Source organism: Phalacrocorax aristotelis, chromosome 26, assembly GCF_949628215.1.
Source record: "Phalacrocorax aristotelis chromosome 26, bGulAri2.1, whole genome shotgun sequence".
Classification (NCBI taxonomy): Eukaryota; Metazoa; Chordata; class Aves; order Suliformes; family Phalacrocoracidae; genus Phalacrocorax; species Phalacrocorax aristotelis.
In genome coordinates this window covers 493,760-519,946 of record NC_134301.1, presented here as the reverse complement: position 1 = coordinate 519,946, position 26,187 = coordinate 493,760, and the positions used below count along the sequence as shown (strand labels likewise).

Here is a 26,187-nt window from a genome sequence, read left to right as displayed (position 1 = left end):
GATGATCTTTGTGCTCATGGGCTGCTCCGTCTTCTTCACTTCTGTGTTAAAGGTAAGAGGAAAATGGAAAACACCCAACAACCACGCGCTTTTGGGGGGTTCTGAAAAACAAGAGTCCCCCCCTTCCCAGGACTGAGTAGTTCAGCCTGAAGCAGAGCGTTGGCTCCCTCGCACGCACAAAATCTCTCCCCGTTAAAATCCGACCCACCTCCAAGCCCGTGGGAGCTGCAGGGCTTTGGGCAACTTCAGGCAGTGCCCGTAGAAGAGAGTGGTAAGAGTGAAAATGTGATGGAGAACAGAACGGAGGATTCCATTCTTGTTTTCAGTTCATCCCAATGCCTGTGCTTTACGGCGTCTTCCTCTACATGGGTGTGTCGTCCCTCAGAGGAATTCAGGTACGGGCTCTGTTACAGCGCGCGGCACGTCTGCTCCCTGGTATTTCCCGGCCGTAGGAGCGGGCAGAAAGCAGTGGCGTGGGAAAACACCTCTCCGGGAGCAAGCGCTGAAAGTGTTTTGTGTGAGCAGCAGCTCGGGGGAGGCCCAGGAGGGGTGCAGGGCTGGGGGAGCGGGCACGGTCAGGGCTCTCTGTGTCACGGCTTAGGGCAGGTCGGGCTTTGGTGAGGTGGAAGCGGGGGAATTCAGTGCCAAGGGAAGGCAGTTTCTGCCACCGGTGGAAATCCTTGCCGGGGGATTGGGTGGGCCAAGAAATGCCGCTGAGAGAAGACCGTGGACTCCTTGCAATGTGGTGGGCAGCTCTGGCGGGCAAGCTGGGTGGAGCGAAGGGCAACTGGGGGCTGCTCCCAGGAGGAAGCGAGTGGGCTCCGCGATCTCTCCTTGCAAGCGAGACCCTGAGAACTGCCTCCGCGTCTCCACGGGGCCAGAAACCTTCCGCAGTCCCCCGGTGGCAACTTTTCCCCCTTGGCTTTTTGCAGTTCTTTGATCGCTTGAAGCTGTTCTGGATGCCGGCGAAACACCAGCCGGATTTCGTCTACCTGCGGCACGTGCCCTTGCGAAAGGTGCATTTCTTCACCGCCATCCAGCTGATCTGCCTCGTCCTGCTCTGGGGCATCAAGGCGTCCCGTGCCGCCATCATCTTTCCCATGATGGTAAGAGCCGCTGCCGGTGTCGGCAGCGGGAGGTTTGCAGCGTTGGAGGGAGATGTAGCGTCGCCTCTGGCCTCACCGCATCTTCCCTCTTCCTCACAAAGGTGTTGGCTCTCGTTTTTGTGCGCAAAGCGATGGATTTCTGCTTCTCCAAGCGAGAGCTCAGCTTTCTGGATGACCTGATGCCAGAAAGCAAGAAGCAGAGGTTGGGCGACGCCAAAACCGAAGCCCAAGAAGAAGAGGTAATGCTTGCTGGGGGCTCGGGGCCGGTCGTCTCCCTTGGGCTGTGAGATGGCCTCTTTCTGTCCCAGCTGGTCTTGAAATGTTGGGGGAGGAGCAGAACGCAATAGAAATAGATCCCAATAGCCCAGATCCCACAGCTTCAGCGTGTCTTTCCCTGAATTAGCAGTGAGCTTAACACTTGAGTGAGGGAGAATTTTAAAAAGTAGTCTTTGAGGAAAAAAGGTGAGGAAGATGATGATGATGATGATGATGATACTCACGGTGGGAAGATTTGCTGCTAATAGTGTTTTTAACCCTTGCAAAAGGTTTGGAGCGGAGGTCGATACCCTGCTGCACTAAGAGCTGAAGCTGCCATGGGTCCCAAGGAGAGGGCACATGCAGCGCTTTTACCGCCTGGTGTGTTTCTCTCCACTTTGGTCACAGACGGAGAAATTGATTTGTCCCTTTTTACGCCAGGAGTCCCAGAAGACGATGGCAGCTGCTGCTGCAAATTCCGTTCAGCTGGAACTGGGGGAGACCAGCGGCTTGGATATCCCACAGCAACCCAGTGACAGGTAAAGCCCCGTGGAGGCCCAGGGCCCCTGGCAGGATGGATCTGCAGGGGTTTGGCCCAATTTTCTCCACTTGCCTCTTTCCTGAGCATCCCTTAGGCACCAGCAGTCAGCTTGGGGGGAAAATCAGGGCTGCAGGAGGCGATGGCAGGGCTCTGCCTCCAAGCAGAGTGGCTGCACAGCTCACGTTTGAGCCCGGGCACCCTCATCGTCAGGGACTTTACGCAGCTGGAGAGCCTCGTGCTTCCAGCTGAGGAGCTGCAGGCATGATCTGTAGCAGCAGTGGCTTAGGAGCCCGCTCCAGGGCTGCGCAGCAGCGAGAGCCGTTGCACGGAGCCGTTGCTCTGCAGCTCTCGGGCTCGCCTCCCAAACCTCCTCACGCGGCAAAGGCCCCTGTGCTTGTGCTGAGCTTTGCTCCTCCGAGCCCCCCTGTTCCTCTCGCCGATGCTAACGCACTTGGTGCCGTCAGTTCCCAGAATCACGCGTTGCCCTGGGCAATATTTATTGCAGGGCTGATCCTTCGGAGATTAATATCTCAGAGGAGATGTCCAACACGACCGTGTGGAAGGCGCTGACGATGAAGAGGGAAACGCTCTGACTCTGGGGAGGAAAGAGGTAAAGGCTGGCCCGTGAGTGCGACCGTGCTCCTCTGCGGCGACGGCGCGTGCCTACGGCTGTGCCGTGCTCTGGCCAGCACTGCCGAGCGAGCCCTGGGCACAGGCAGCAGGGGCCGTGGCATGCAAACCAGCTCCTCCCTGCCGGGCTGGTGCCACACACGGGGCTGAATCGGCAGCAGCCGGCCGCTCTGGCGCTGACGACGCTCTCCCTCTTCTTCTCTTTCCCCCTGCCCCGGTTTTCACGACTAGGAATGTTGACTCTGAAGGAGAGGAGTGAGAACGTGACTGCGGGATGTGCCGACGCAGGCCCGGGGAGAAACCGCTTCCCTTCAGCCGGAGGATTCCCATTAAAGCCATGCAGATGTTGTCGGTTACCCTGGGTGTGCTTCAGGCGTTCAGTATCTCCAGAGCAGCAAAGTGAGGGGCGCATCACAGTCCGTGGGAGCTGGGTGTCGTTACGCCTCCGTGTGTACGTGCGTGTGTTGGTGCGGTTTTGTAGTGGTCGAGGGGCTGCTACCGCTCCCTCATTCAGGGCTATTTTTTCAGTCTCCAATTCCTCCTCGCCTTTCTCTTTTCTCCAAATATAAACTCTGAATGTACACAAACACCTTCTGTGAGGTGTGACGTGTTCTGCGCTTGCCTCTTCGTCCCAAAAAGGTTCGTGCTCTGGCTCGGGCTCCTCCCTTGAGTTCACTCCCGCGTCTCTCCCTGGGCCGAGAGGGACACCCTCCGTGGCGGGGCAGCGGAAGGACCCTCCGAGCAGTTGGGCCCAGGCGAAGGACGAGCATTTGCTGCCTGCGCTCCAGTTCCGCCCCCTTTGGTTCTTTTTTTGACTTCTCGCCTTTGCTTTGGCTCTGCCGTCGACCGGGAAGGTGCAAAGTGCAGAAATGCCCCCTTCTTGTTCCCTGGCTGTCACTTGAATGGAAGGGAGCACTGAACATGGAGCGCCTTGAGTGCAGCGTGTGGTCATGGGAGCGGGCAGGTGAGGCGTGGGGCTCTGCGCCCCGGGGCTGTCCCCTGCCTTGTTCCGCCGCTTCCCTGCCTTTTACCTCCCGGGGACTCTGTGTGGTTTCTTCTTCACCCCTGTCCTTGCAAAGCCTTTTCTCTCACAGGGAGGGACGAGCCAGGAGGGAAGCGGGCAGGTGCTTTTTCCCTCCTGCCTTTCCCTTCCTGCGGCTTTGCAGGAAGAAGCCATCAAGCAGAGCTGGTTGTTGTGCTCCCTTCGCAGTCCGGGGGGTTGCTGGGCCGTGGTGTCACCCCCGGCACGCGCGGTCGGGTTGGGCGGCTCTGGAGCCTGGGAGGAGAGGAGGACCCGGAAGAAAAGGTGCCCTTGCATCCCTGTGCCTCGCTGTGGGCTCAGCACGGGCTCCAGGCTCTTGGCATCTGCAGGCGGTGCCCCATGCCCAGCTGGGACGGGGCCGCACCCCCTCCTGCCGTTGGCTTCTCCCATCCGCTGCGGGAGCCTTTTCGTGCATCGACCCAACCCGAGATGCCAACGGCAGGTTGTCGCTCCTTGCAAAGGGGAGAGAAAATGAAGATGAGTGAGGTTATAGAAAATATACAGTTGATATAAATACAAAATGGCTCTGGGAGGATGAAAGCAGCACGTCACAAGCAAAGGCCAACATCAGAGGGCTTTTCACAGAATGCCAGCATGGTGGGGGCTGGCAGGGCCCTCGGGAGCTCACCCCGTCCCACCCCCTGCTTGAGCAGGCACAGCCAGAGCAGGGGCACAGGACCGCGTCCAGGCGGGGCGTGGATGTCTCCAGGGAAGGGACTCCACAGCCCCTCTGGGCAGCCTGTGCCCCTGCTCTGGCACCCGCACAGGGAAGGGGTTTGTCCTCATACTGAGGCGGAACTTCCCGTGTTCCCACTTGTGCCCGTTGCCCCTTGGCCTGTTGTTGGGCACCACCGAAAAGAGCCCGGCCCCATCCCCCTGACACCCGCCCTTCAGATATTTATAGGTACTGATGGGATCCCCCCTCAGCGTCCTCTTCTGCGGCTGAACAGACCCTGCTCTCTCAGCCTTTCCTCCCAAGGGAGATGCTCCACACGCCTTTTCATGCATCCTTGGGTACCATTGGCCTTCCTGGCCCCAAGGGCACAGTGCTGGCTCAGGGTCACCTTCTTGTCCCCCAGCACTCCCAGGGCCTTCTCAACAGAGCCGCTCCCCAGCAGTTCAGCCCCCAGCCTGTGCCGGTGCGGGGGGTTCTTCCTCCCCCGGGGCAGGACCCTGCACGTGCTCGTGTTGAATTTCATCAGGTCCCCTGGGCCCAGCTCTCCAGCCTGGCCAGGTCTCGCTGGGTGGCAGCACGGCCCTCTGGTGCATCGGCCGCTCCTCCCAGCTTGGGAATGTCAGGGAACTTGCTGAGGTGACACTCGATCCCATCATCCAGGTCACTGATGGATATGTTGGCCAGGACTGGGCCCAGCACAGACCCCTGGGGAACACCACTAGTGACAGGCCTCCAGCCAGGCTCTGCTCCACTGATCACGACCCTCTGATGATCTGTTGTTGAGCCAGGGCTCTGGCCACCTCACTGTCCCCTCCTCCAACCCCCACTGCCTTAGCTTGCCTGTGAGGATGCTGTGGGAGACAGTGTCGAATGCCTTACTGAAGTCAAGACAGACAACACCCACTGCTCTCCCGTCGTCCACCCAGCCAGTCACGCCATCAGAGAAGGCTGTCGGGTTGGTCAAGCATGAGCTTCCCTTGGTGCGTCCATGCTGACTCTTCCCGATAACCTTCTTGTCCCCTACGTGCCTGGAGATGACCTCCAGGATGAAGTGCTCCATCCCCTCTCCAGGGACGGAGGTGAGGCTGCCTGGCCTAGAGTTCCCCAGCTCCTCCTTCCTGCCCTTTTTCAGGGCTGGAGTGACATTTGCTGTTCTCCAGCCCTCGGGCACCTCTCCTGTCCCCCACGGCCTTTCAAAGATGATGCACAGGGGCTCGGCCAGAATCCCTCCGCCAGCTCCCTCAGCACCCGTGGGTGCATGCCATCGGGGCCCGTGGATTGGCGAGGACCCAGTTTGCACAGGTGGTCTCTGAGCCAGTCCTTCTGCCCCGCTGGTAAGTCTTCCCTTCTCCCGATTTGTGCTCTCTCCTCTGGGGGCTGAGATGCCTGAGGGCCGGCCTTAGCAGTAAAGACCCAGGCAAAGGCGGCATTCAGTAACTCCCCCTCTTAGGGGATGGGGTTTTGCAAAGGGTACTTTGGCCGGAGCCAGCTCGGCACGGTAACTGTCGGAGGGGGAGGAGGCTGGGTTAGCTCTTTGAAAAGGAGGGGAGGCTAAAAATCGAGGCTTGGAGAAAGGGCAGGGGGCAAAGGCTGGGTTTTCCTGCTGCTCTTCCCCCGTGACGCCCGTGCGCGCCCTGTCCGCGCTGCCTTCCTGTGCTCTGAGCGCGGGGCTGCGCTGGCTGCTCCGACCCGCCGCCTCTGCCTGCCCGGAGGGGAAAGCTCCCGGTGGCCGGGAGCCCTGAGCTCTCCTCCGCTTGGGCAATGACCCTTCATTGCCGTGGGGGTCTGAGCCAGTGAAGAGCCCTGGCTGCGGGGCTGGGCGGGGTGGGACCAGTCCCTGCCGCCCTGCCCCTGAAATGCAATTATCGCCCTTCGAAAGAAAGGAGAACGCTGGTTTTTCCCGTTTTCCTTCTCCCCTGTGCACAAGGAGAGCCCAGCCGGATTGCGCTCCCTCCTCGCAGGGAGCAGGGCCGGGGGCTGGGGTCGGTTTCAGCCCGGGCCGGGCATCTCTGCAACTTCGGAACAAAAGAAAGCCACCCCGGAGGGAAAAGCCAAGTGGGTTGTAGTGAAGTGCGGGCTCCGCGGGGGTCTGCATCTCCCCCGGCCTCAGGGGGCTGCAACACGCTGGCAGCTGCCTTGGCAATTGCTGGTTTACAGAGCGACCCGGGCTTCCCCGAGGTGCCCGAGCGCAGCCCCTTCTCCAGGCGCAGCTTTGGTTTTGCTCTTGATGTCCCCGAGCTCGGGGCTGAGCCTGGTGACACCAGCGCAGAGTTAAAAGGCAGCATTCTGTATTTGCGGGGGGCGGCGGCTGCACGGGGGATCCTCCTCCTACCGGGCACCCCCCAGGTCTCTTTGTGCCCGTTAAGTACGTGCTTCCTAGGCACATTCATTAGCTTTCTGATAACAGCTACAGATAGGCAGAGGTTACTTGCCCACGCCTGCTGGTGTCTCCGGCTGCTCCTCAGGGGGCTCTGGATGAAGGACATACTCTTCCTCCCTGTGTCTGCTACTTAACCCTTGTGTTCCCGCAAACTCGCTTCTGAGATGACGCCCGTGCTGCCCGTGAGGGCTGCTCTGTTCTGGTCGAGTCTCTGCTCTGCAGTTCCTCACCTTTGTGGCTCTGTACGGCTGCTTTTCTTAAGGCCAAACGTCATCGTGACTTTGTTTAGGTACTTCGAATCTCGAGGCCTCTCTGACTCCCTAAAGCAACAAGCTTTAGTCATCGTGCAGGCTGTTCTTGTTTCGGCTGCCTCCTTATCCCAGCCAGGTTTTGGCTCCGGGTCCCAGCCTTAGCTGAGCTGCGCTAGACTGTATTAGTAACTCCCAACCATTTATACCCTGAATCATCGCTGCCTAAACGTGAGGCTGTAATTTAGCCCTTAAAACAGAGGTTTGGCCCCTAAGCTCTAGGAGTGAGGCTTTGCGGATCTAAAACTTAGGCTTTGAGTCTGAAAGGAGCGGGGTTCTGACAGAAGCACATTATCTATTGCATTAATGATTAAAGAATACACTGCTTGTCCCCAGACTTAACGTTCAGTTGCGTGACACAGCAGCATCCACGGTTGGTTCACTTCATCACCCCGGTTACACCCGGGGCTGGCGGGACCCAGCGCTCCGCCTGCCGGCCCCCTTTCTACCCCAGACACCCACGGACGGCTCCTGGTTTTGCCAGGGTTTCCTGCTTCCTTCTGCAGAGGAGAATTACACGGGGCAGGGGGAAAAATACATGTCTTTTACTGTAGGAGGCTGCGGCGCCTGCGGCCGAGCAAGAGTTAACTCCCGCCCCGCAGCGCCCAGAGCCGTGAGGGGCCGCTCCAGCTTCCCGGGCTCCGCGCGCGGGCGAGAGGCCGGCAGGGGCGGGGCCACAGCCAGGCCAGCTGAGCCCGCCTGGCCAATGGGCTGCTCGTCCCGTACCACGTGAGGCCGGGAGCGGGCCGTGAGGCGGGTGGGCTGGCGCGCGCGGGGCGGTTGCGGCTCGGGGCCTGGCGGCGTCGGGTCGGCGGGCGGTGAGCGGCTGCGTCACAGGCGGGTTGTTCGGGGCCTTCGGTCCCCTCCTTCCCCGCCCCCGTCCCGTCCCCCCCCCCCCCGCCCGGGTTTCGCGCCCCTCTCAGTGTTTTCCTTTCCGTTGCGTTGTTGTCGCTGCTTCTGTTTTATTGTAGTTATTGACCTGTTCCTCCCTCCGGGCCCGAGCTTTGCCCTTCTGGGTCTCTCCCCGCCCCGCCGGTGGGGGCTGAGCGAGCGGCTGTGTGGGGCCGAGCTGCGCCCGAGCCGCCGAGAGACGCTCTCGTTTGGCATCGCTGCGTGCTGTCAATAAAACCGAGGGGGGGGGGGCGGAATCCGTGTTATTTATGGCTTCGGATGTTGGTGGGGTTGGTCCCTTTGGGCGAAAAAAAAAAGAACCGGGGTTAATTTCGGGCCCGTTCTGTGCCGCTCCGACCCCCTGGATCCGCGCCGTCGCCGCGTGGGCCCCGGCCGTGAAGCGCTGCTGTTGCCTGACGGGCTCTCGCTGGGACTTTTCTCCTCTTGTCGCCCCTTGAATGGGGAAAAGGAGACAATAAAAGCCTGGCAGGTCTCGCTGTGGCGCTGCCGTGTGTTGTGAAGGGTGGGGGGGAGCTGGAGGAGTCTCTGGGGCTTTTTTACGGGGGGGTGTTTTGGGGAAATCCACCTCCCTGGGCAGGAGCAGCTGCCTGGGGAAAGAGGTGAAACGAGGGGCTTGGTTTGGGGTTTTTTATTTCTTTATTTTCCTATTTTCTTTCCGTATTTTTTTTGTCCGTTCTCCCTGTTTCTGTGGAGGAGCTGCTTTTTCGGGCGGCCCCGGGTGTGGGCTGCTTGTCCAGGGGCGGCTCTGCCCACTCCCCCGCTGCACCCATGGGACCCGGCTGGAGGAGCTGCAAATGAGAGGAGGGGAAGTAATTAATCTGCCCTGTAATTACAGCAATATAGCACCATTTTGCAGTTGATGTTATTTTGCAAAAGAGAAGGGAAATGGCATGACATGGCTTACGTGGATTTACCCTTTCCATTGCGGAATCCTCCAGAGTGGCAGAACCAGTGTGGGATATATCCCCAAAATTCTGTGGCAGCGGGTTTGAAAGGAGGAAACTGTGGTGAGAACTCGAAAAAGTGTTGCTCTAGTTGTGACACTGGATACTTTGCTTGATGAAACTGAAAAGACAAGGGTACGGAATCCAGCCAGAAGGCAGGTGCAGGGAGCACACGCTAATGGGGATTTACAGGGGAGAGTGGATCCGAATTCTCCATCTCCAAATCCCGAGTGGGACCCTAATCGTCTGGGAGCCAGGGGAATGCTGACTGGATATCGGGGTGGATTTTATTTGGTGTAGGACAGGCAATGGCAAAAGCAAGAAATTGGTCAAAATTTTTGAAGTGAGGCAAGAATTAAATGAGTCCCCTTCCGCCTTTATGGAAAGACTGAATGTGGCTGCCAGAAAATGTACCAGTTTGGACCCAGAAAAAGAAAAACAAACAACCCAGAAGCAGCAATACACTTGGCCTCTATATTCATGGGGCAATCGGCCCAGATATTAGAAAGAAACTTCAGAAACTGGAAGCACTTGAACCTAGAGGTTTGGGTCAAATGCTTGAAGTAGCTCGGCACGAAGGAGAGCGGGGGAATCAAGCCGAGCTGAACCCCTGGTTACCTTGAAGCTAGGGAATGAGAAATAGAATTTTTAGTAGATTCGCGGGCCACTTATTTGGTGTTGAATACATGTAAAGGGAAATTCAGTCATAAATCGGCAGATGTTGTTGGTGCGCCGGGGCAGAACGAAAATTGGCCCTTCTGAGAGCCCTTAAAGTTCAAATTGGGGAAACAATGGGTAACTCGCCAGTTTCTGTATATGCCCGAATGCCCGCTGCCTCTGGGAGGACGAGAGCTATTAAGTAAATTGGGTGCACAAAGAACTTTTGAAGGTGGAGAGATGAAATTACGGATACCAGAATCAAAAGCCACAGAGGCGAGAGTGTTTATGTTACAGGATTCCCCAGGGAGGAGCAGGTTCCCGCAGAAGTGGAAAATGCAGTAATTCCTTTGGTTTGGGCGAGCGAAGTCCCAGGACGATCTAAGTTGGCAGAGCCGGTAAAAGCAACATTAAAACCTGGAGCCAGGCCGGTAAGACAACACCAATATCCTGTGAAGTGGGAGGCTCGAAAAGGGTGAGAGGGGTTAATTACCAAATATTTAGAACAGGGGCTTTTGGTGGAATGTGAATCAGAATCTAATACTCCTCTATTGCCAGTAAGGAAACGTGGGGGCAAGGAGGGGGGCGACGAGGGCGTCTCCTGCTCCACCGGCGGAGCAGCCCCCGGTTTGTCCCCGTGGACACTCTTACCCACAGCCCATGATAACGCTGGCATCAGTGTAATGAATTCCACTTTGGGTGGGATGAACGAGATGAATCCTCCCTGCCACGGCGGGTAGCCCTTGGCCCAGCAGGATGCAGCGTTGCCACCCCATTTCTCTATTTGGGGTAGCTTTTGCTCCAAGCAGAACTGGTGTCTCCCCGTGCCCCGAGTGTTGCAAGCGGGCAGAATCTTGGGGATGAAATAATGGCCTGCATTGTTACCCGAGAGGCTGATGTCATCAGCGGTCACTTTATAAGGGCTCGCCCCAGTGTCCTGAGGGACTCTGGCCTCCGGATTGATCGGGAGGTTCAGTTCTCCCCCCAACCTGGTGACCGACGTGAGGATGGACCCAACTGGGGGTTCCAAAATGACCCTTCTGGAAGAGTTACAGGTAGCCCGGCCGGGGCTCTGCCGAGGGGCCAAGCACCCCCAAACAGTTGGGAAACTCCCCCCAAAATCCCATTTGGCGTTTCCCCGGAGCGCGGCAGGACGGGCGGGGGGAGATGCTTTGCACCGGGGAGGGCTGCGGGGGGCAGATTTAGCGTCGCTGTGCGGGGCACGGAGGCAAAGTGGTTTCTGAGAGAGAAGGAGACTTTCCCTGTGTCGCCCGCTTTGGGGCGTTTGGAAGCTGCGACTCCCAAATCCCACTGTGACACCCGCAGAACGCGCTCGAGCCTGCGGATTTATTTCAGTTGCGCTTTTACCTCATCAATTCAATAGTCCCAAAGCTTCCCCTTTGTGCCTCGAAGGTCGTTGGGCACCACTGAAAAGAGTCCGGCCCCATCGTCCTGACACTTGCCCTTCAGATATTTATAAGCACTGATGAGATCCCCGCGCAGCCTCCTCTTCTGCGGCTGAACAGACCCAGGTCTCTCAGCCTTTCCTCCCAAGGGAGATGCTCCAGCCCCTGAGCATCTTGGCAGGTCTGCGCTGGCCTTGCTCGAGCAGCTCCCGGCCCTTCTTGAAGCGGGGGCCGTGCCTGGAGGAGGAGGAGGCAGGCAGAGGCGTGATGCCCGTGGAGTTGCCCAGGCGCAGGGGTGGATGGTGGCCGGGGGCCCGTACGGGAGCTCTCCACAGCCAGCCCCAACTTTCCCCTTCTCGTTGCTGAGCAGAGGCATGACGAAGAGGCGGTCATTGACCAGGGAAGAACGAGCACCGTCGCCAATATTCACTATGAGAAGGAGGAGCTGGAAGGTGAGGCTCTGCTGAGCCCCTGCTAGAGGGGCCGCCAGCCCAGCACGTTTTCCCCTTGCACAAAATCCCTACAAGGTGCCTTGCTCGGTGTCGCGTCACGTGCAGCAGGACGTGCCGGGCTTCTCACTAAAACAGCAGAGCGACCTTCTGTCGCTGCTTCATGAGCAAGTCTGCGTGTTGTCCAGCCGAGGCTGGAGGTGGAGAAGGGGTTTGGTACTTTCAGGGCACTTTGATGAGCCGGAGCCGTCACTTGTTGCTCTGTTTCTGCCAAGTTTGAGGAAAATAGGCTTGGGAAAAGGAGGTCCCGCGACAATCAAATTCAGAGAAGTCGGTGCTTCTCCTGGGATTTAAGCGTGTGTTCGAGAGGCACCGGCCGCATCGACCGTCGCTGCGATGCCGAAAGTGCTGCCAATGGTGCTTTTTCGCAGGCCACCGGACCCTGTACGTGGGCGTGCGGGTGCCGCTGGGGAGGCAGAGCCACCGGCATCACCGACCCCACAGCCAGAAGCCACGGGAACGGGAGGACTCTGCCCTGACGGAGCCGGGCTACCGCTGTAAGTGCCGCCGCAGCGTTCCCTGAGCTCCTCGGGGCTACTTGGGTGCTGGGGTCTTCTGCAAGCAGTGCCTGGGTCTGGTTTGAGTGATGTGCTGTTCTCCCGAGGGCAAGTGGCGTTATTTAGCAAGACCCTCTTTTTCCCCAACTTTTCTCAAGTTTGTAAGGCAGTTAAATGCCTAATGGGTTTAGGCTCGCCTTCCTTAGAGGGATCCCGGGTTTAAAAGTGGGAACGTGGGGCAGGAGAGCTGCCCGTCGTTGTGCAGAGGTGGAGCAGATGCTTCTCCGTGGCTGCGTGCAAGGCCAGGCAGAGGCAGGGGAGAGGGGCGAGCCCAGTATTTCTGGCTGAGCTGGTGTGCCAGGCCGATGGCCCCTTTGGATGTGAGCGTGACGGGCCGTATTGAGGCATGGTAACGGGACGGGGCTTTGTCTTGTGCCCCCAGACACCCCATCCCAGCGGGTGCAGTTCATCCTTGGGACCGAGGAGGATGAGCAGCACGTCCCCCATGACTTGTTCAGCGAGCTGGATGAGATCTGCGTGAAAGAGGGGGAAGGTGCTGAGTGGAAGGAAAGGGCAAGGTAAATGCCTGCTGCGGGCGCGGTGGGAGAGGGGTCCCCATGCTGGCGGCGCCCCTGGGCTCCGCTTTCCTCTCTGCGGGACGGAAGGAGCTTTGGCAGCTGCAGGTGCCGATGGGAGGAGTCGCCTCCTCTTGCTGCCCCGTAGCTCTAGGAAAGGCCTTGCAGAGCCGGGGCTGTTTTCTTGCAATGGGGCTGATGGCACCCGCTGTCCGCAGGTGGCTGAAGTTTGAGGAGGACGTGGAAGACGGCGGCGAGCGCTGGAGCAAGCCCTACGTGGCCACGCTGTCCTTGCACAGCCTCTTTGAGCTGAGGAGCTGCATCACCAAGGGCACGGTGCTGCTGGACGTTTGTGCCAACAGCATCGAAGAGATTGCAGGTACCGTGGGCGCCACATCCCTCCGGGAAGGGCCGAGCTCGGCCACGTTCACTCCCAAATCGAGCCCTGCCCCAGCGGCGGGTCCTTTTCCAGAAGCCCCACTGGGTTTTTAAGTCATGGGTTGGGTTTGGATGTAGCCTGGGCGTGCAACAGTCGCACCAGCTTTTTCTTCCCATACGGGATCCTTTTGAGAGCAATTTGTGGGGTTGCAGAAGCGATTAGAGAATATTCTGCAGCCAAACAGGAGTGTGTGTGAGGGCGTAACAGGCTGCTCTTAGAAATACGGCGTCTGCGTAGGAGCTGAACCTCCTTAAATCAACTCTTTCTTACAAGCCGTTTCCTCACATTCTTTTTTTTCCCCTTTGCCTTCTTAACATGCCGGGATTGAAGGGGTTTAAAGGCAGGGTTTACCTGGCAGATGCCCAAGCAGTGTCTGTTTGTGGGGAAGGTAACTGAAGTTGACTGAGAAAGCGGCTCTGGAGAACTGATCTGTGACTGGGAGGTCTCCATTCAGCCCTTTCAGGAGGTGCAGGAGCCGGAGCCGTTCTTAGCACATTTCTCCCTGGGCTTGGCAAATTGCAGTCGATCGGCCAAGGAAGCTCTGGGAGAGCCTGTGCTCTAGATTGCCTAGAATTGGGTTAGGCGCGCAGAGTCAGACAGAAAGGCCAGGTCTGGCCAGAAAGAGGCATTGGTTAGAACGGGAAATACTTATCTTTGCAGAGGGCTGAATAAGCGCTTTGATGGCGTCTTTTAGCGCAGGAAAAGTCTTGCTTTCGTTGCAAAGGCTGAACTGTATGAAAATGTCTTGCTAAGCAAGGCTGAGCCCTGCTTAGGGTATCCTGCGTGGCGCAGCCTTCTCCAGGGGCTGCGGGGGTCGGGACTTGGCGGGGGTTTCTTCTCTGCCGGCTTGATTTCCCTTTGCCGTCCCCAGATATGATCCTGGGCCAGCAAGAAGAGTCCGCCGAGTTTGACGAGGGCGTGCGGGCAAAAGTTCGAGAAGTGCTTCTGAAGAAGCATCACCACCAGAACGAGAAGAAAAGAAACAACCTTCTCCCCATCGTCTGCTTGTTTGCTGATGTGAGCAAGAAGCAGTCAGACCCGCACCTCCTCGACAAGCCAGGTGAGGGTTTCTGCTGGGCTTTGGCCCCGTGAGACTTGTCCTGAAAAAGGAGAAGCGTCGCACTTGCTCCTTGTCCGTCTTTCTGAGTGTCTTTCCTTTTCCTGCCAGCCCAAACACTCACCCCTCACCCTTCTGCCACCGCTGCGGAAGCTAAAAATGGGGTGAGCCACGAGAGCAGCGCGATGGATTTAAGCAAGGTGAGACGCTTGTGGCTTTCTGACGCCTTTAGGCGCAGATTTGCTCTTGCAAACGGGGCCGCAGAGTGTGCTGTAGAGTGCTGTGGGCTTTGGGTTTGGGGGAAGGGCCTGAACATGGCTTGTTGTGCCCAGGCGGAGCAGCACTTCATGAAGAAGATTCCCACCGGTGCTGAAGCGTCCAACGTGCTTGTAGGAGAGCTGGATTTCCTTCGCCAGCCCATCGTGGCATTCGTCCGCCTGACCCCGGCTGTCCTCCTCTCGGGCATGACAGAAGTTCCCATCCCCACAAGGTCTGCGTGAGGAGCACAAAGCTTTTCTTTTCCAAACCCCCAAGAACACAACACCCAGTTGCGTGCATCAGTTTGGTGTCCCAAGGGAATGCGGGCAGTGGGAGCAAGCACGTTCCTCCCACTCCCATCTCCTCACCCTCATTTCTCCCTTCCCTGCTGGATCTTTGAAAGCCCTTGGCCAATTTTAATGAGAGTTGGCCCAAAACTGAAATTTGCCACCATCGGTTGTGATGAATTTCAAATGCATGGCGGAGGCGGTGAGCCTCTGTGTCCCGTCTCGAGCCGTGCTCTGGGCTGGCAGCTCCCGGGCATTCCCTGGGGTGCCCTTTGAGCAAGGACACGTTCTTCTCCCTCACTTTGTTCCTTTTGCCCAGGTTCCTGTTTGTTTTGCTTGGACCGGAAGGAAAAGCCCATCAGTACCATGAGATCGGCAGGTCCATGGCTACTCTCATGACGGATGAGGTGCGAGGAGATAAGAGATGCCTCTGGGTTGTTTTGGGCTTCCTTCCCTTTTCCCTGTGTCCGAGGCAGCGAGGAAGAGGCTTTGCTGTCCCAGCTGCCCACAGCTTTCCAGAGAGCCCACCCTTTGCTGGCGCCCCAAAGCAAACCTGTGGATTTGCACCCCCCACCACCCCCTGGAGGCTGAAATCCCACTGGGTGCATCCTGTGGCTCGTCCTTCTCCCCGGGTTCCCCAGCACGCTGTCCCCAGCGGTGGCATTGCCAGGGCCAGCCAAACGTCTCCCCTTTAAGCCAAAGGGTGTGGTGTGCCTTGGGGGCCGGGGGCCTTGTGGAAGAGATGAGTCCAAGTACCACGATGGACGGGTTTTTCCTCTTGGGGGAATATTTCCTGCCGTTTCCAGCAGGAAACGTGGGGGAAACCTGATGGAGTTGGAGACGTCCCTGCTCACGGCAGGGGGTTGGACTCGATGGCCTCGAAAGGTCCCTTCCAACCCGCACTGGTCTGCGGTTCTAGGGAAGTTGTTGTGCATTTAGCCAAGGGCTTATTGCGCTGGTTAGGGCGTGCGAGATGGGTTCTCCTCTCAGCAGGTTGTCTCCCCTCGGCAGGTTTTCCACGACGTTGCCTACAAAGCCAAGAACCGGGCTGACCTCGTGGCCGGCGTCGACGAGTTTCTGGATCAGGTCACGGTCTTGCCGCCAGGAGAGTGGGATCCATCGATCCGAATCGAGCCCCCCAAAAACGTCCCTTCGCAGGTGGGTGCTGCGGCCGAGGGGGATGCGAGGGGGAGGGGCAGGACGGCGGCACGGCTGGGGATGGTGCTCAGAGGCCCCAAGTCACGAGGTCCCAGTTTGACCCAGTCACACACCTGGACCAGAAGCAAAACAAGCCCGTGGTGACAAATACGTCTCTTCATTATCTTATTTGGATTTGAACAGGAAAAAAGGAAGGTGCCAGGAGCTCTCGGTGACAGTGCTTCTCACAGCGAGCCGGAGAAACACGGTGGTCCTGAACTGGAGCGGACGGGAAGGTGGGAGCTGTGATAGTTTGGGTTTTTTTCCTGTTTGCCTCTGAAATCTGAGCATGCAGCTCCTGCCCAGCAGGATTTAGGGGTTAGTGAAGGGGCCAGGTGGGAGATGTGGGCAGCTGAGCTGAGCCACAGCATCACTGCACACAAGGTTTCTTGCTTTGGGGTGGAAGCAGATGTGTAAATAGCTCCAGGCAGAGCTCTGCTGCTTCGGAAAGCAAGGGCCTGTTGCAAGAAGAGAGGATAGGATCCCGGGTTATTTCCTTTCTCTTGTTGTTGGAGGGATTGTTTGGGGAGCGTCAGTTTTTGCTGGGTCTAAAATGGGTAAAGGAGACTGCTGCTTCTTAGCCATGAGAGCTCTTCTGTGCCTGCGAGCGTCCTTTTGCAGCAGGGACAACTCCATGGGCTCTTCCAGGAAACGAGTCTCTTTTTTTCCCTTCCTCCAGGCTCTTTGGAGGTTTGATCCTGGACGTGAAGCGAAAGGCCCCGTGGTTCTGGAGCGACTTTCGGGATGGTCTGAGGCTGCAGTGTCTGGCGTCCTTCCTCTTCCTCTACTGTGCCTGCATGTCCCCTGTCATCACCTTTGGGGGGCTGCTGGGGGAGGCGACCAATGGCCACATAGTGAGCACCTCTCTCTGTTGGGTGGCATGGGGGAGGATGAAACTCTCGCAAAAGTCCTTGCTGCGGGGAATTTGGTTTGGGTTTGGGGGTGTTTTCCCCCTCCCCTGCTAATGATTTACGTATTCACGGCTGCCTCTCTTCCCCGGCCAGAGTGCCATGGAGTCGCTGCTGGGCGCATCCATGACCGGCGTGGTGTATTCCCTCTTTGCTGGGCAGCCTCTCACCATCCTCGGGAGCACCGGACCCGTCCTTGTGTTTGAGAAGATCCTTTACAAGTTCTGCAAGTAAGGCTGGCTGCCGCGGCTGGGTGCTGCAAGAGCCTTCGCAAGAAGGCAGCCATGGAGCAAAGATGGTTTTGTCGGTGGCAGTTGTTAGATTGAAGTTGTTTTCTGTGTTTTGATGATTGTATTGAAAAGCAGGACCTTTTCATGTGAAATGGGGATTGTCCAGGACAATCCTTTGGTTGGGATGACTTGGATCCTTATTGCCCTGTTAGTGCAATTGCACTTCTATTGAGCCCCAACTCGCTGGCAGCAGATGACTGGGTGCAAACCCAGCCGGGGTTGGTGTTGGGGCGTCGGGGTGATGTGGCAGAACACCACCTTCCACCACAGGGCCCTGACCTCCGTTAGCTTCCAGGGCGTTAACCCAAGATAATTGCTAAATGGTGATAAGGGAAGAATTGGCCGCCTCCTGCGGGTCCCCCCCCTGCACCGCAGCCCTGGGGCCGCCCGTAGCAGAACAGGGCAAGTGCATTTACCATCCCCAGCCTTGACACGCTCCTGAATCGCTGCCGATTTTCCCCGAAGCAAGGCGGGCAGGCACGGCTCGGAGCCTCTTGCTGGCCTCTGCACCCTTTTTTTTCTGTTGGTTTCCCAGGGAGTACAAGCTCTCCTATCTCTGTCTGCGGGCGTGCATCGGGCTGTGGACTGCCGCCTTCTGCATGGTGCTGGTGGCCACCGACGCCAGCTCTTTGGTGTGCTACATCACCCGCTTCACCGAAGAAGCCTTCGCCTCCCTCATCTGCGTCATCTTCATCTACGAGGCTCTGGAGAAGCTGAGTCACCTGCGAGAGACCTACCCTGTGCACATGCACAGCCAGCTCGACCTCCTCACCCTCTACTCGTGGGTTTTTTGTCCTCCTGAAACGCCGCTGCCCCTTGGCAGGAGCTCAGGGTTGCGCCTCCGTTGTCTTTCCCTTACCCCTGCCTTGGCTTCTCTCCTCCCAGCTGTAAGTGTGAGGCACCGACCCATCCCAGCAACGAAACCCTGCGCTTCTGGGAGAGCAACAAGATCAACGTGTCCGGTATCGCCTGGGAAAACCTCACGGTGACTGTAAGTGGCCCGAGCCACTGCTTCCTCGCGCCGTGGCCACGGGCTCAGGGGCATTTGCACGGTGCAAGAGTCAGAGGCCTTCCGGTGCTGATGGGCTTCCAGCTGTGCTGGTGCTGCTCTGAAAAGTCACGGCTTCAGTCTGATGGGGGGGTTTAACCTGCTTGGTCCTGCGAAGGAGAGTCTGCCTTGTCCCGGCCACCTGGTCCCCAGCGCTGTGGGGAATAACTGTCCTCCTCAAGCCTGTTGCAGGACAGTGTTTCCGCCCGGGAGCGAGGTTAAGTGGGTGGTTTGATTCTTGGAGCAGTTGGAGGACTTGAGTTCATGCTGGAAGGGAGTCATTGGCTTCCTGAAGTGGTTCCTAATACCTGCAGGCCTGGCTTGCTCACCCAGCGTGTCTGTAGGCGCAGGCATGAATTTGCATGTCTGAGCAGTCTCTCGGGCTGTTGTTGCTGGAAGCAGAGCTCAGGCACAGGGTGGGGGGCTCGTATGGGCGTCTTCGTCCCCTCTCGGCCGTGTCCTGGGAGCCCTGCCCTGGGAAGGGACGCTTTGCCTCTTCTCCCTTCCTGTCGCGTCTGTCTCAGCCCTCCTGCCCTGTTCCCTTGCCCTGTCCCCAAGAGCTGCCAGCACGTCCTTCCCCTCCGGTGTCACCTCCAGCCGTGGTTACCTGCCATTCAAGCGGAGGATGTGGCGTGGCTCTGTGGCGTGGTGTCCCGTCACAGCTCCTCTCTCCGCTCTCCTCTGTGCAGTTGAATGTGTCGCTTGTTCAGGTGCTGCTGCTGCTGCTGGTTACCTAGAAATCTCCGTGGGCAGCAGCAGTTACAGGGTCGTGGCTCTTGGCCCAAGAGCCTCACAACCCCCCGGTTCCCCGAGGTTTCCTTGCCGCACGGGCACTGCCTTTGTGCGCTGACGCTCTGTTTCGGCAGGAATGTCGGTATTTGCACGGCGAGTTTCAAGGAGCTGCCTGTGGGCGCGATGGCCCCTACGCACCTAATGTCCTCTTGTGGTGCTGCATCCTCTTCTTCTCCACCTTTGTCCTGTCGAGCTTGCTGAAGAAGTTCAAAACCAGCCGTTACTTCCCAAGCAGAGTAGGTAGAAGCTGGTGGCCAGCAGCAGTCTCCACGCTCTTTTCCCCAGACGGCTCTCCTGGAGCACTCGGCAGTATTTGCCACCGCTTGGTCGAGCTGGGAAACGTTGCCCTTGAAGGCCAAGCCCTCCATCGGCTGGGCTGTCCCTCACGCAGCTCCATGAGTGCAAAACCACTGTAGCATTTCCGACCTGCCCCTTTCAGCTCTGGTTTCTTGCCCCAGGTACGGGCCACAGTGAGCGACTTTGCCGTTTTCCTCACCATCGTCATCATGGTGCTGATTGACTTGGTGACTGGGATCCCGTCCCCGAAGCTCCACGTGCCCCATGTGTTCAAGGTAAGGGGGTGTTTTGGCGCGGAGCTGTTTGCGGCCCCTGGGGATGCCACAAGGTGGTGGCAGGGCAGGGCAGGACGGGGCTGAGTCTGGAGGAGATGCGGGTGGTGTGAGCATCTCCTCTTCCACCTCCGAGCGCATCCTTTCCTTGTGGGAACGAGAAGACGGCCCCGGCGCTCTGGAGACGCGCAGGAGAAGCAGCTGTAGGTGCTGGCAAAGAGGCCGCTGGCACTGCTGAACCCCCTGGGAGAGGGTGACTTGAAGCCAGGGCTGGGAGCTGCTCTGCCCCAGGGCTGGAGGGGAAACTGAAAGGCAGTGAGGCGGCTGGGCTGGGAGAGGATCGTGACATGCGTGTGCTTTGTCGCAGCCGACCAGAGATGACCGCGGGTGGTTCATCAGCCCCATCGGCCCCAACCCGTGGTGGACGGTGCCAGCTGCGCTCATCCCAGCTCTGCTTTGCACCATCCTGATCTTCATGGACCAGCAGATCACGGCTGTTATTGTCAACAGGAAGGAGCACAGGCTGAAGGTAAGGGGCTGCAAGAGATGAGCCCGTCCCCAGCCCACTGTGGGCTGCAGGAGTGGGGAGAAGCTCCTATTCCAAAAGCTTTGGGAAGGCGTTGGTGTGGGACGAGGACGGGCTGTGTGGCAGGATGCTCTCCTGGGTTACTGATGACACGGGGAGCAAAGGGCAGGGGAGGGGAGGTGGGCAATCTTTCGGAGCAGCAAATCAGTCCGGGAGCAAGAGAGAGTAGGGCTTTTGTTTGAAAATGCCAGCGGCAGCTGGGGGAAGGAATCGTTCTGAAGAGCTGCCAGGGATAGCTCAGAGTCGCATCTTCTTTGCAAGTGGTGGCAATTTCTCTGTGAATGAAGAGAAAAAGTCGTTTTATGTCTTTTTTGTGAGAAGTCGATATCACGCAGACTCTCGCAATCCGCTTTGTCTGAGCCCCTGTCAGATTTCCATGCGAGGGGCTTGCGCAGAGACTGGCTACATCCTGATTTGTTTCCAATCCTTGCTTTAAATTTTCAAGAAGCTGACTTCAGCTCAGTAGGGTGGGAGCGTGACTTGCGGCGTTGTCGTTGCTCTTCTGCTGTGGGACACTCTGCCTCTTGCTTTGCTCCCTGCAGAAAGGATGCGGGTACCACCTGGACCTTTTTGTGGTGGCCGTGATGCTCGGGGTGTGCTCCGTGATGGGACTGCCCTGGTTTGTGGCTGCCACCGTCCTGTCCATCACCCATGTGAACAGCCTCAAAGTAGAGTCTGACTGCTCAGCTCCCGGGGAGCAACCCAAGTTTTTGGGGATACGAGAGCAGAGAGTCACTGGCTTGATGATCTTTGTGCTCATGGGCTGCTCCGTCTTCTTCACTTCTGTGTTAAAGGTAAGAGGAAAATGGAAAACACCCAACAACCACGCGCTTTTGGGGGGTTCTGAAAAACAAGAGTCCCCCCTTCCCAGGCCTGAGTAGTTGTGGAGCAGAGGAGGAGGTGAATCCCAGCCCTTGGGGCTTGACCGGCGGTGGGAACCAGCCTCGGTCACGCTTTCCAGCCCTTCAGGCCCCAGTGTGCTGCGCTCTCGGCAAGCGAGCACGACGACCGCTTTAATGTTCAGGCGTCTTTCAGGCCCACCCGTGTTCGTGGGTTACAATTAGGCGCGTTCCGAGCAGTACCTCTGCTCCCTTTCAAACAGGCAGCACCTTCTCGGTGGCGATTGGCTCCCGCAAGCGCCTCAGAACAGCCATTCCAAGTAGCCAAACACGCCGAAATGGTCCCCGAGGGCTTCCTTGCGTGTTCCTCCCACAAAATAATGCCGTCTCTAGGCTAAAAGGAGGCCCAGCGCCTTTGCGCGTTGCCACAAGAACACGTAGAAATGGTTTTCTACCGTCACAGAGCGCGGTACGCGGTAGCACGGGTGAAGTGACCTCTTTTCCTCCCACCTCTCTGGAAGAGAGGCTTATTGTGACAAAAGGGAACTCAGACGTTCAGCCTGAAGCAGAGCGTTGGCTCCCTCGCACGCACAAAATCTCTCCCGGTTAAAATCCGACCCACCTCCAAGCCCGTGGGAGCTGCAGAGCTTTGGGCAACTTCAGGCAGTGCCCGTAGAAGAGAGTGGTAAGAGTGAAAATGTGATGGAGAACAGAACGGAGGATTCCATTCTTGTTTTCAGTTCATCCCAATGCCTGTGCTTTACGGCGTCTTCCTCTACATGGGTGTGTCGTCCCTCAGAGGAATTCAGGTACGGGCTCTGTTACAGCGCGCGGCACGTCTGCTCCCTGGTATTTCCCGGCCGTAGGAGCGGGCAGAAAGCAGTGGCGTGGGAAAACACCTCTCCGGGAGCAAGCGCTGAAAGTGTTTTGTGTGAGCAGCAGCTCGGGGGAGGCCCAGGAGGGGTGTAGGGCTGGGGGAGCGGGCACGGTCAGGGCTCTCTGTGTCACGGCTTAGGGCAGGTCGGGCTTTGGTGAGGTGGAAGCGGGGGAATTCAGTGCCAAGGGAAGGCAGTTTCTGCCACCGGTGGAAATCCTTGCCCCGGGGGATTGGGTGGGCCAAGAAATGCCGCTGAGAGAAGACCGTGGACTCCTTGCAATGTGGTGGGCAGCTCTGGCGGGCAAGCTGGGTGGAGCGAAGGGCAACTGGGGGCTGCTCCCAGGAGGAAGCGAGTGGGCTCCGCGATCTCTCCTTGCAAGCGAGACCCTGAGAACTGCCTCCGCGTCTCCACGGGGCCAGAAACCTTCCGCAGTCCCCCGGTGGCAACTTTTCCCCCTTGGCTTTTTGCAGTTCTTTGATCGCTTGAAGCTGTTCTGGATGCCGGCGAAACACCAGCCGGATTTCGTCTACCTGCGGCACGTGCCCTTGCGAAAGGTGCATTTCTTCACCGCCATCCAGCTGATCTGCCTCGTCCTGCTCTGGGGCATCAAGGCGTCCCGTGCCGCCATCATCTTTCCCATGATGGTAAGAGCCGCTGCCGGTGTCGGCAGCGGGAGGTTTGCAGCGTTGGAGGGAGATGTAGCGTCGCCTCTGGCCTCACCGCATCTTCCCTCTTCCTCACAAAGGTGTTGGCTCTCGTTTTTGTGCGCAAAGCGATGGATTTCTGCTTCTCCAAGCGAGAGCTCAGCTTTCTGGATGACCTGATGCCAGAAAGCAAGAAGCAGAGGTTGGGCGACGCCAAAACCGAAGCCCAAGAAGAAGAGGTAATGCTTGCTGGGGGCTCGGGGCCGGTCGTCTCCCTTGGGCTGTGAGATGGCCTCTTTCTGTCCCAGCTGGTCTTGAAATGTTGGGGGAGGAGCAGAACGCAATAGAAATAGATCCCAATAGCCCAGATCCCACAGCTTCAGCGTGTCTTTCCCTGAATTAGCAGTGAGCTTAACACTTGAGTGAGGGAGAATTTTAAAAAGTAGTCTTTGAGGAAAAAAGGTGAGGAAGATGATGATGATGATGATGATGATACTCACGGTGGGAAGATTTGCTGCTAATAGTGTTTTTAACCCTTGCAAAAGGTTTGGAGCGGAGGTCGATACCCTGCTGCACTAAGAGCTGAAGCTGCCATGGGTCCCAAGGAGAGGGCACATGCAGCGCTTTTACCGCCTGGTGTGTTTCTCTCCACTTTGGTCACAGACGGAGAAATTGATTTGTCCCTTTTTACGCCAGGAGTCCCAGAAGACGATGGCAGCTGCTGCTGCAAATTCCGTTCAGCTGGAACTGGGGGAGACCAGCGGCTTGGATATCCCACAGCAACCCAGTGACAGGTAAAGCCCCGTGGAGGCCCAGGGCCCCTGGCAGGATGGATCTGCAGGGGTTTGGCCCAATTTTCTCCACTTGCCTCTTTCCTGAGCATCCCTTAGGCACCAGCAGTCAGCTTGGGGGGAAAATCAGGGCTGCAGGAGGCGATGGCAGGGCTCTGCCTCCAAGCAGAGTGGCTGCACAGCTCACGTTTGAGCCCGGGCACCCTCATCATCAGGGACTTTACGCAGCTGGAGAGCCTCGTACTTCCAGCTGAGGAGCTGCAGGCATGATCTGTAGCAGCAGTGGCTTAGGAGCCCGCTCCAGGGCTGCGCAGCAGCGAGAGCCGTTGCACGGAGCCGTTGCTCTGCAGCTCTCGGGCTCGCCTCCCAAACCTCCTCACGCGGCAAAGGCCCCTGTGCTTGTGCTGAGCTTTGCTCCTCCGAGCCCCCCTGTTCCTCTCGCCGATGCTAACGCACTTGGTGCCGTCAGTTCCCAGAATCACGCGTTGCCCTGGGCAATATTTATTGCAGGGCTGATCCTTCGGAGATTAATATCTCAGAGGAGATGTCCAACACGACCGTGTGGAAGGCGCTGACGATGAAGAGGGAAACGCTCTGACTCTGGGGAGGAAAGAGGTAAAGGCTGGCCTGTGAGTGCGACCGTGCTCCTCTGCGGCGACGGCGCGTGCCTACGGCTGTGCCGTGCTCTGGCCAGCACTGCCGAGCGAGCCCTGGGCACAGGCAGCAGGGGCCGTGGCATGCAAACCAGCTCCTCCCTGCCGGGCTGGTGCCACACACGGGGCTGAATCGGCAGCAGCCGGCCGCTCTGGCGCTGACGACGCTCTCCCTCTTCTTCTCTTTCCCCCTGCCCCGGTTTTCACGACTAGGAATGTTGACTCTGAAGGAGAGGAGTGAGAACGTGACTGCGGGATGTGCCGACGCAGGCCCGGGGAGAAACCGCTTCCCTTCAGCCGGAGGATTCCCATTAAAGCCATGCAGATGTTGTCGGTTACCCTGGGGGTGCTTCAGGCGTTCGGTATCTCCAGAGCAGCAAAGTGAGGGGCGCATCACAGTCCGTGGGAGCTGGGTGTCGTTACGCCTCCGTGTGTACGTGCGTGTGTTGGTGCGGTTTTGTAGTGGTCGAGGGGCTGCTACCGCTCCCTCATTCAGGGCTATTTTTTCAGTCTCCAATTCCTCCTCGCCTTTCTCTTTTCTCCAAATATAAACTCTGAATGTACACAAACACCTTCTGTGAGGTGTGACGTGTTCTGCGCTTGCCTCTTCGTCCCAAAAAGGTTCGTGCTCTGGCTCGGGCTCCTCCCTTGAGTTCACTCCGGCGTCTCTCCCTGGGCCGAGAGGGACACCCTCCGTGGCGGGGCAGCGGAAGGACCCTCCGAGCAGTTGGGCCCAGGCGAAGGACGAGCATTTGCTGCCTGCGCTCCAGTTCCGCCCCCTTTGGTTCTTTTTTTGACTTCTCGCCTTTGCTTTGGCTCTGCCGTCGACCGGGAAGGTGCAAAGTGCAGAAATGCCCCCTTCTTGTTCCCTGGCTGTCACCTGAATGGAAGGGAGCACTGAACATGGAGCGCCTTGAGTGCAGCGTGTGGTCATGGGAGCGGGCAGGTGAGGCGTGGGGCTCTGCGCCCCGGGGCTGTCCCCTGCCTTGTTCCGCCGCTTCCCTGCCTTTTACCTCCCGGGGACTCTGTGTGGTTTCTTCTTCACCCCTGTCCTTGCAAAGCCTTTTCTCTCACAGGGAGGGACGAGCCAGGAGGGAAGCGGGCAGGTGCTTTTTCCCTGCTGCCTTTCCCTTCCTGCCGCTTTGCAGGAAGAAGCCGTCAAGCAGAGCTGGTTGTTGTGCTCCCTTCGCAGTCCGGGGGGTTGCTGGGCCGTGGTGTCACCCCCGGCACGCGCGGTCGGGTCGGGCGGCTCTGGAGCCTGGGAGGAGAGGAGGACCCGGAAGAAAAGGTGCCCTTGCATCCCTGTGCCTCGCTGTGGGCTCAGCACGGGCTCCAGGCTCTTGGCATCTGCAGGCGGTGCCGCGTGCCCAGCTGGGACGGGGCCGCACCCCCTCCTGCCGTTGGCTTCTCCCATCCGCTGCGGGAGCCTTTTCGTGCATCGACCCAACCCGAGATGCCAACGGCAGGTTGTCGCTCCTTGCAAAGGGGAGAGAAAATGAAGATGAGTGAGGTTATAGAAAATATACAGTTGATATAAATACAAAATGGCTCTGGGAGGATGAAAGCAGCACGTCACAAGCAAAGGCCAACATCAGAGGGCTTTTCACAGTATGCCAGCATGGTGGGGGCTGGCAGGGCCCTCGGGAGCTCACCCCGTCCCACCCCCTGCTTGAGCAGGCACAGCCAGAGCAGGGGCACAGGACCGCGTCCAGGCGGGGCGTGGATGTCTCCAGGGAAGGGACTCCACAGCCCCTCTGGGCAGCCTGTGCCCCTGCTCTGGCACCCGCACAGGGAAGGGGTTTGTCCTCATACTGAGGTGGAACTTCCCGTGTTCCCACTTGTGCCTGTTGCCCCTTGGCCTGTCGTTGGGCACCGCCGAAAAGAGCCCGGCCCCATCCCCCTGACACCTGCCCTTCAGATATTTATAGGTACTGATGGGATCCCCCCTCAGCGTCCTCTTCTGCGGCTGAACAGACCCTGCTCTCTCAGCCTTTCCTCCCAAGGGAGATGCTCCACACGCCTTTTCATGCATCCTTGGGTACCATTGGCCTTCCTGGCCCCAAGGGCACAGTGCTGGCTCAGGGTCACCTTCTTGTCCCCCAGCACTCCCAGGGCCTTCTCAACAGAGCCGCTCCCCAGCAGTTCAGCCCCCAGCCTGTGCCGGTGCGGGGGGTTCTTCCTCCCCCGGGGCAGGACCCTGCACGTGCTCGTGTTGAATTTCATCAGGTCCCCTGGGCCCAGCTCTCCAGCCTGGCCAGGTCTCGCTGGGTGGCAGCACGGCCCTCTGGTGCATCGGCCGCTCCTCCCAGCTTGGGAATGTCAGGGAACTTGCTGAGGTGACACTCGATCCCATCATCCAGGTCACTGATGGATATGTTGGCCAGGACTGGGCCCAGCACAGACCCCTGGGGAACACCACTAGTGACAGGCCTCCAGCCAGGCTCTGCTCCACTGATCACGACCCTCTGATGATCTGTTGTTGAGCCAGGGCTCTGGCCACCTCACTGTCCCCT

At 58.3% G+C, this 26,187-nt stretch overlaps 2 protein-coding genes across 2 annotated transcripts; both read left to right on the top strand.

The window, feature by feature from the left end:
• Positions 1-947: 947 nt before the first annotated feature.
• Positions 948-3,121, top strand: LOC142048528 (electroneutral sodium bicarbonate exchanger 1-like). Its single transcript, XM_075075526.1, has 5 exons — positions 948-1,106; positions 1,208-1,345; positions 1,803-1,900; positions 2,408-2,512; positions 2,764-3,121. The coding sequence occupies exons 1-4, from the start codon at positions 960-962 to the stop codon at positions 2,493-2,495; spliced, it is 471 nt and encodes a 156-aa protein (XP_074931627.1). The 5' UTR covers positions 948-959; the 3' UTR covers positions 2,496-2,512; positions 2,764-3,121.
• A 9,212-nt stretch (positions 3,122-12,333) lies between these two features.
• On the top strand, positions 12,334-24,012 carry LOC142048608 (electroneutral sodium bicarbonate exchanger 1-like). The gene is made up of 22 exons (XM_075075672.1): positions 12,334-12,441; positions 12,657-12,817; positions 13,749-13,937; positions 14,046-14,134; positions 14,267-14,424; positions 14,799-14,886; positions 15,491-15,637; positions 15,821-15,912; positions 16,356-16,530; positions 16,681-16,814; positions 17,410-17,655; positions 17,760-17,865; positions 18,789-18,950; positions 19,173-19,286; positions 19,651-19,812; positions 20,412-20,663; positions 21,449-21,517; positions 22,057-22,230; positions 22,332-22,469; positions 22,927-23,024; positions 23,532-23,636; positions 23,888-24,012. Exons 3-21 carry the CDS (start codon positions 13,751-13,753, stop codon positions 23,617-23,619), a joined length of 2,679 nt encoding a protein of 892 aa, XP_074931773.1. The 5' UTR covers positions 12,334-12,441; positions 12,657-12,817; positions 13,749-13,750; the 3' UTR covers positions 23,620-23,636; positions 23,888-24,012.
• The last annotated feature ends 2,175 nt before the right edge of the window (positions 24,013-26,187 follow it).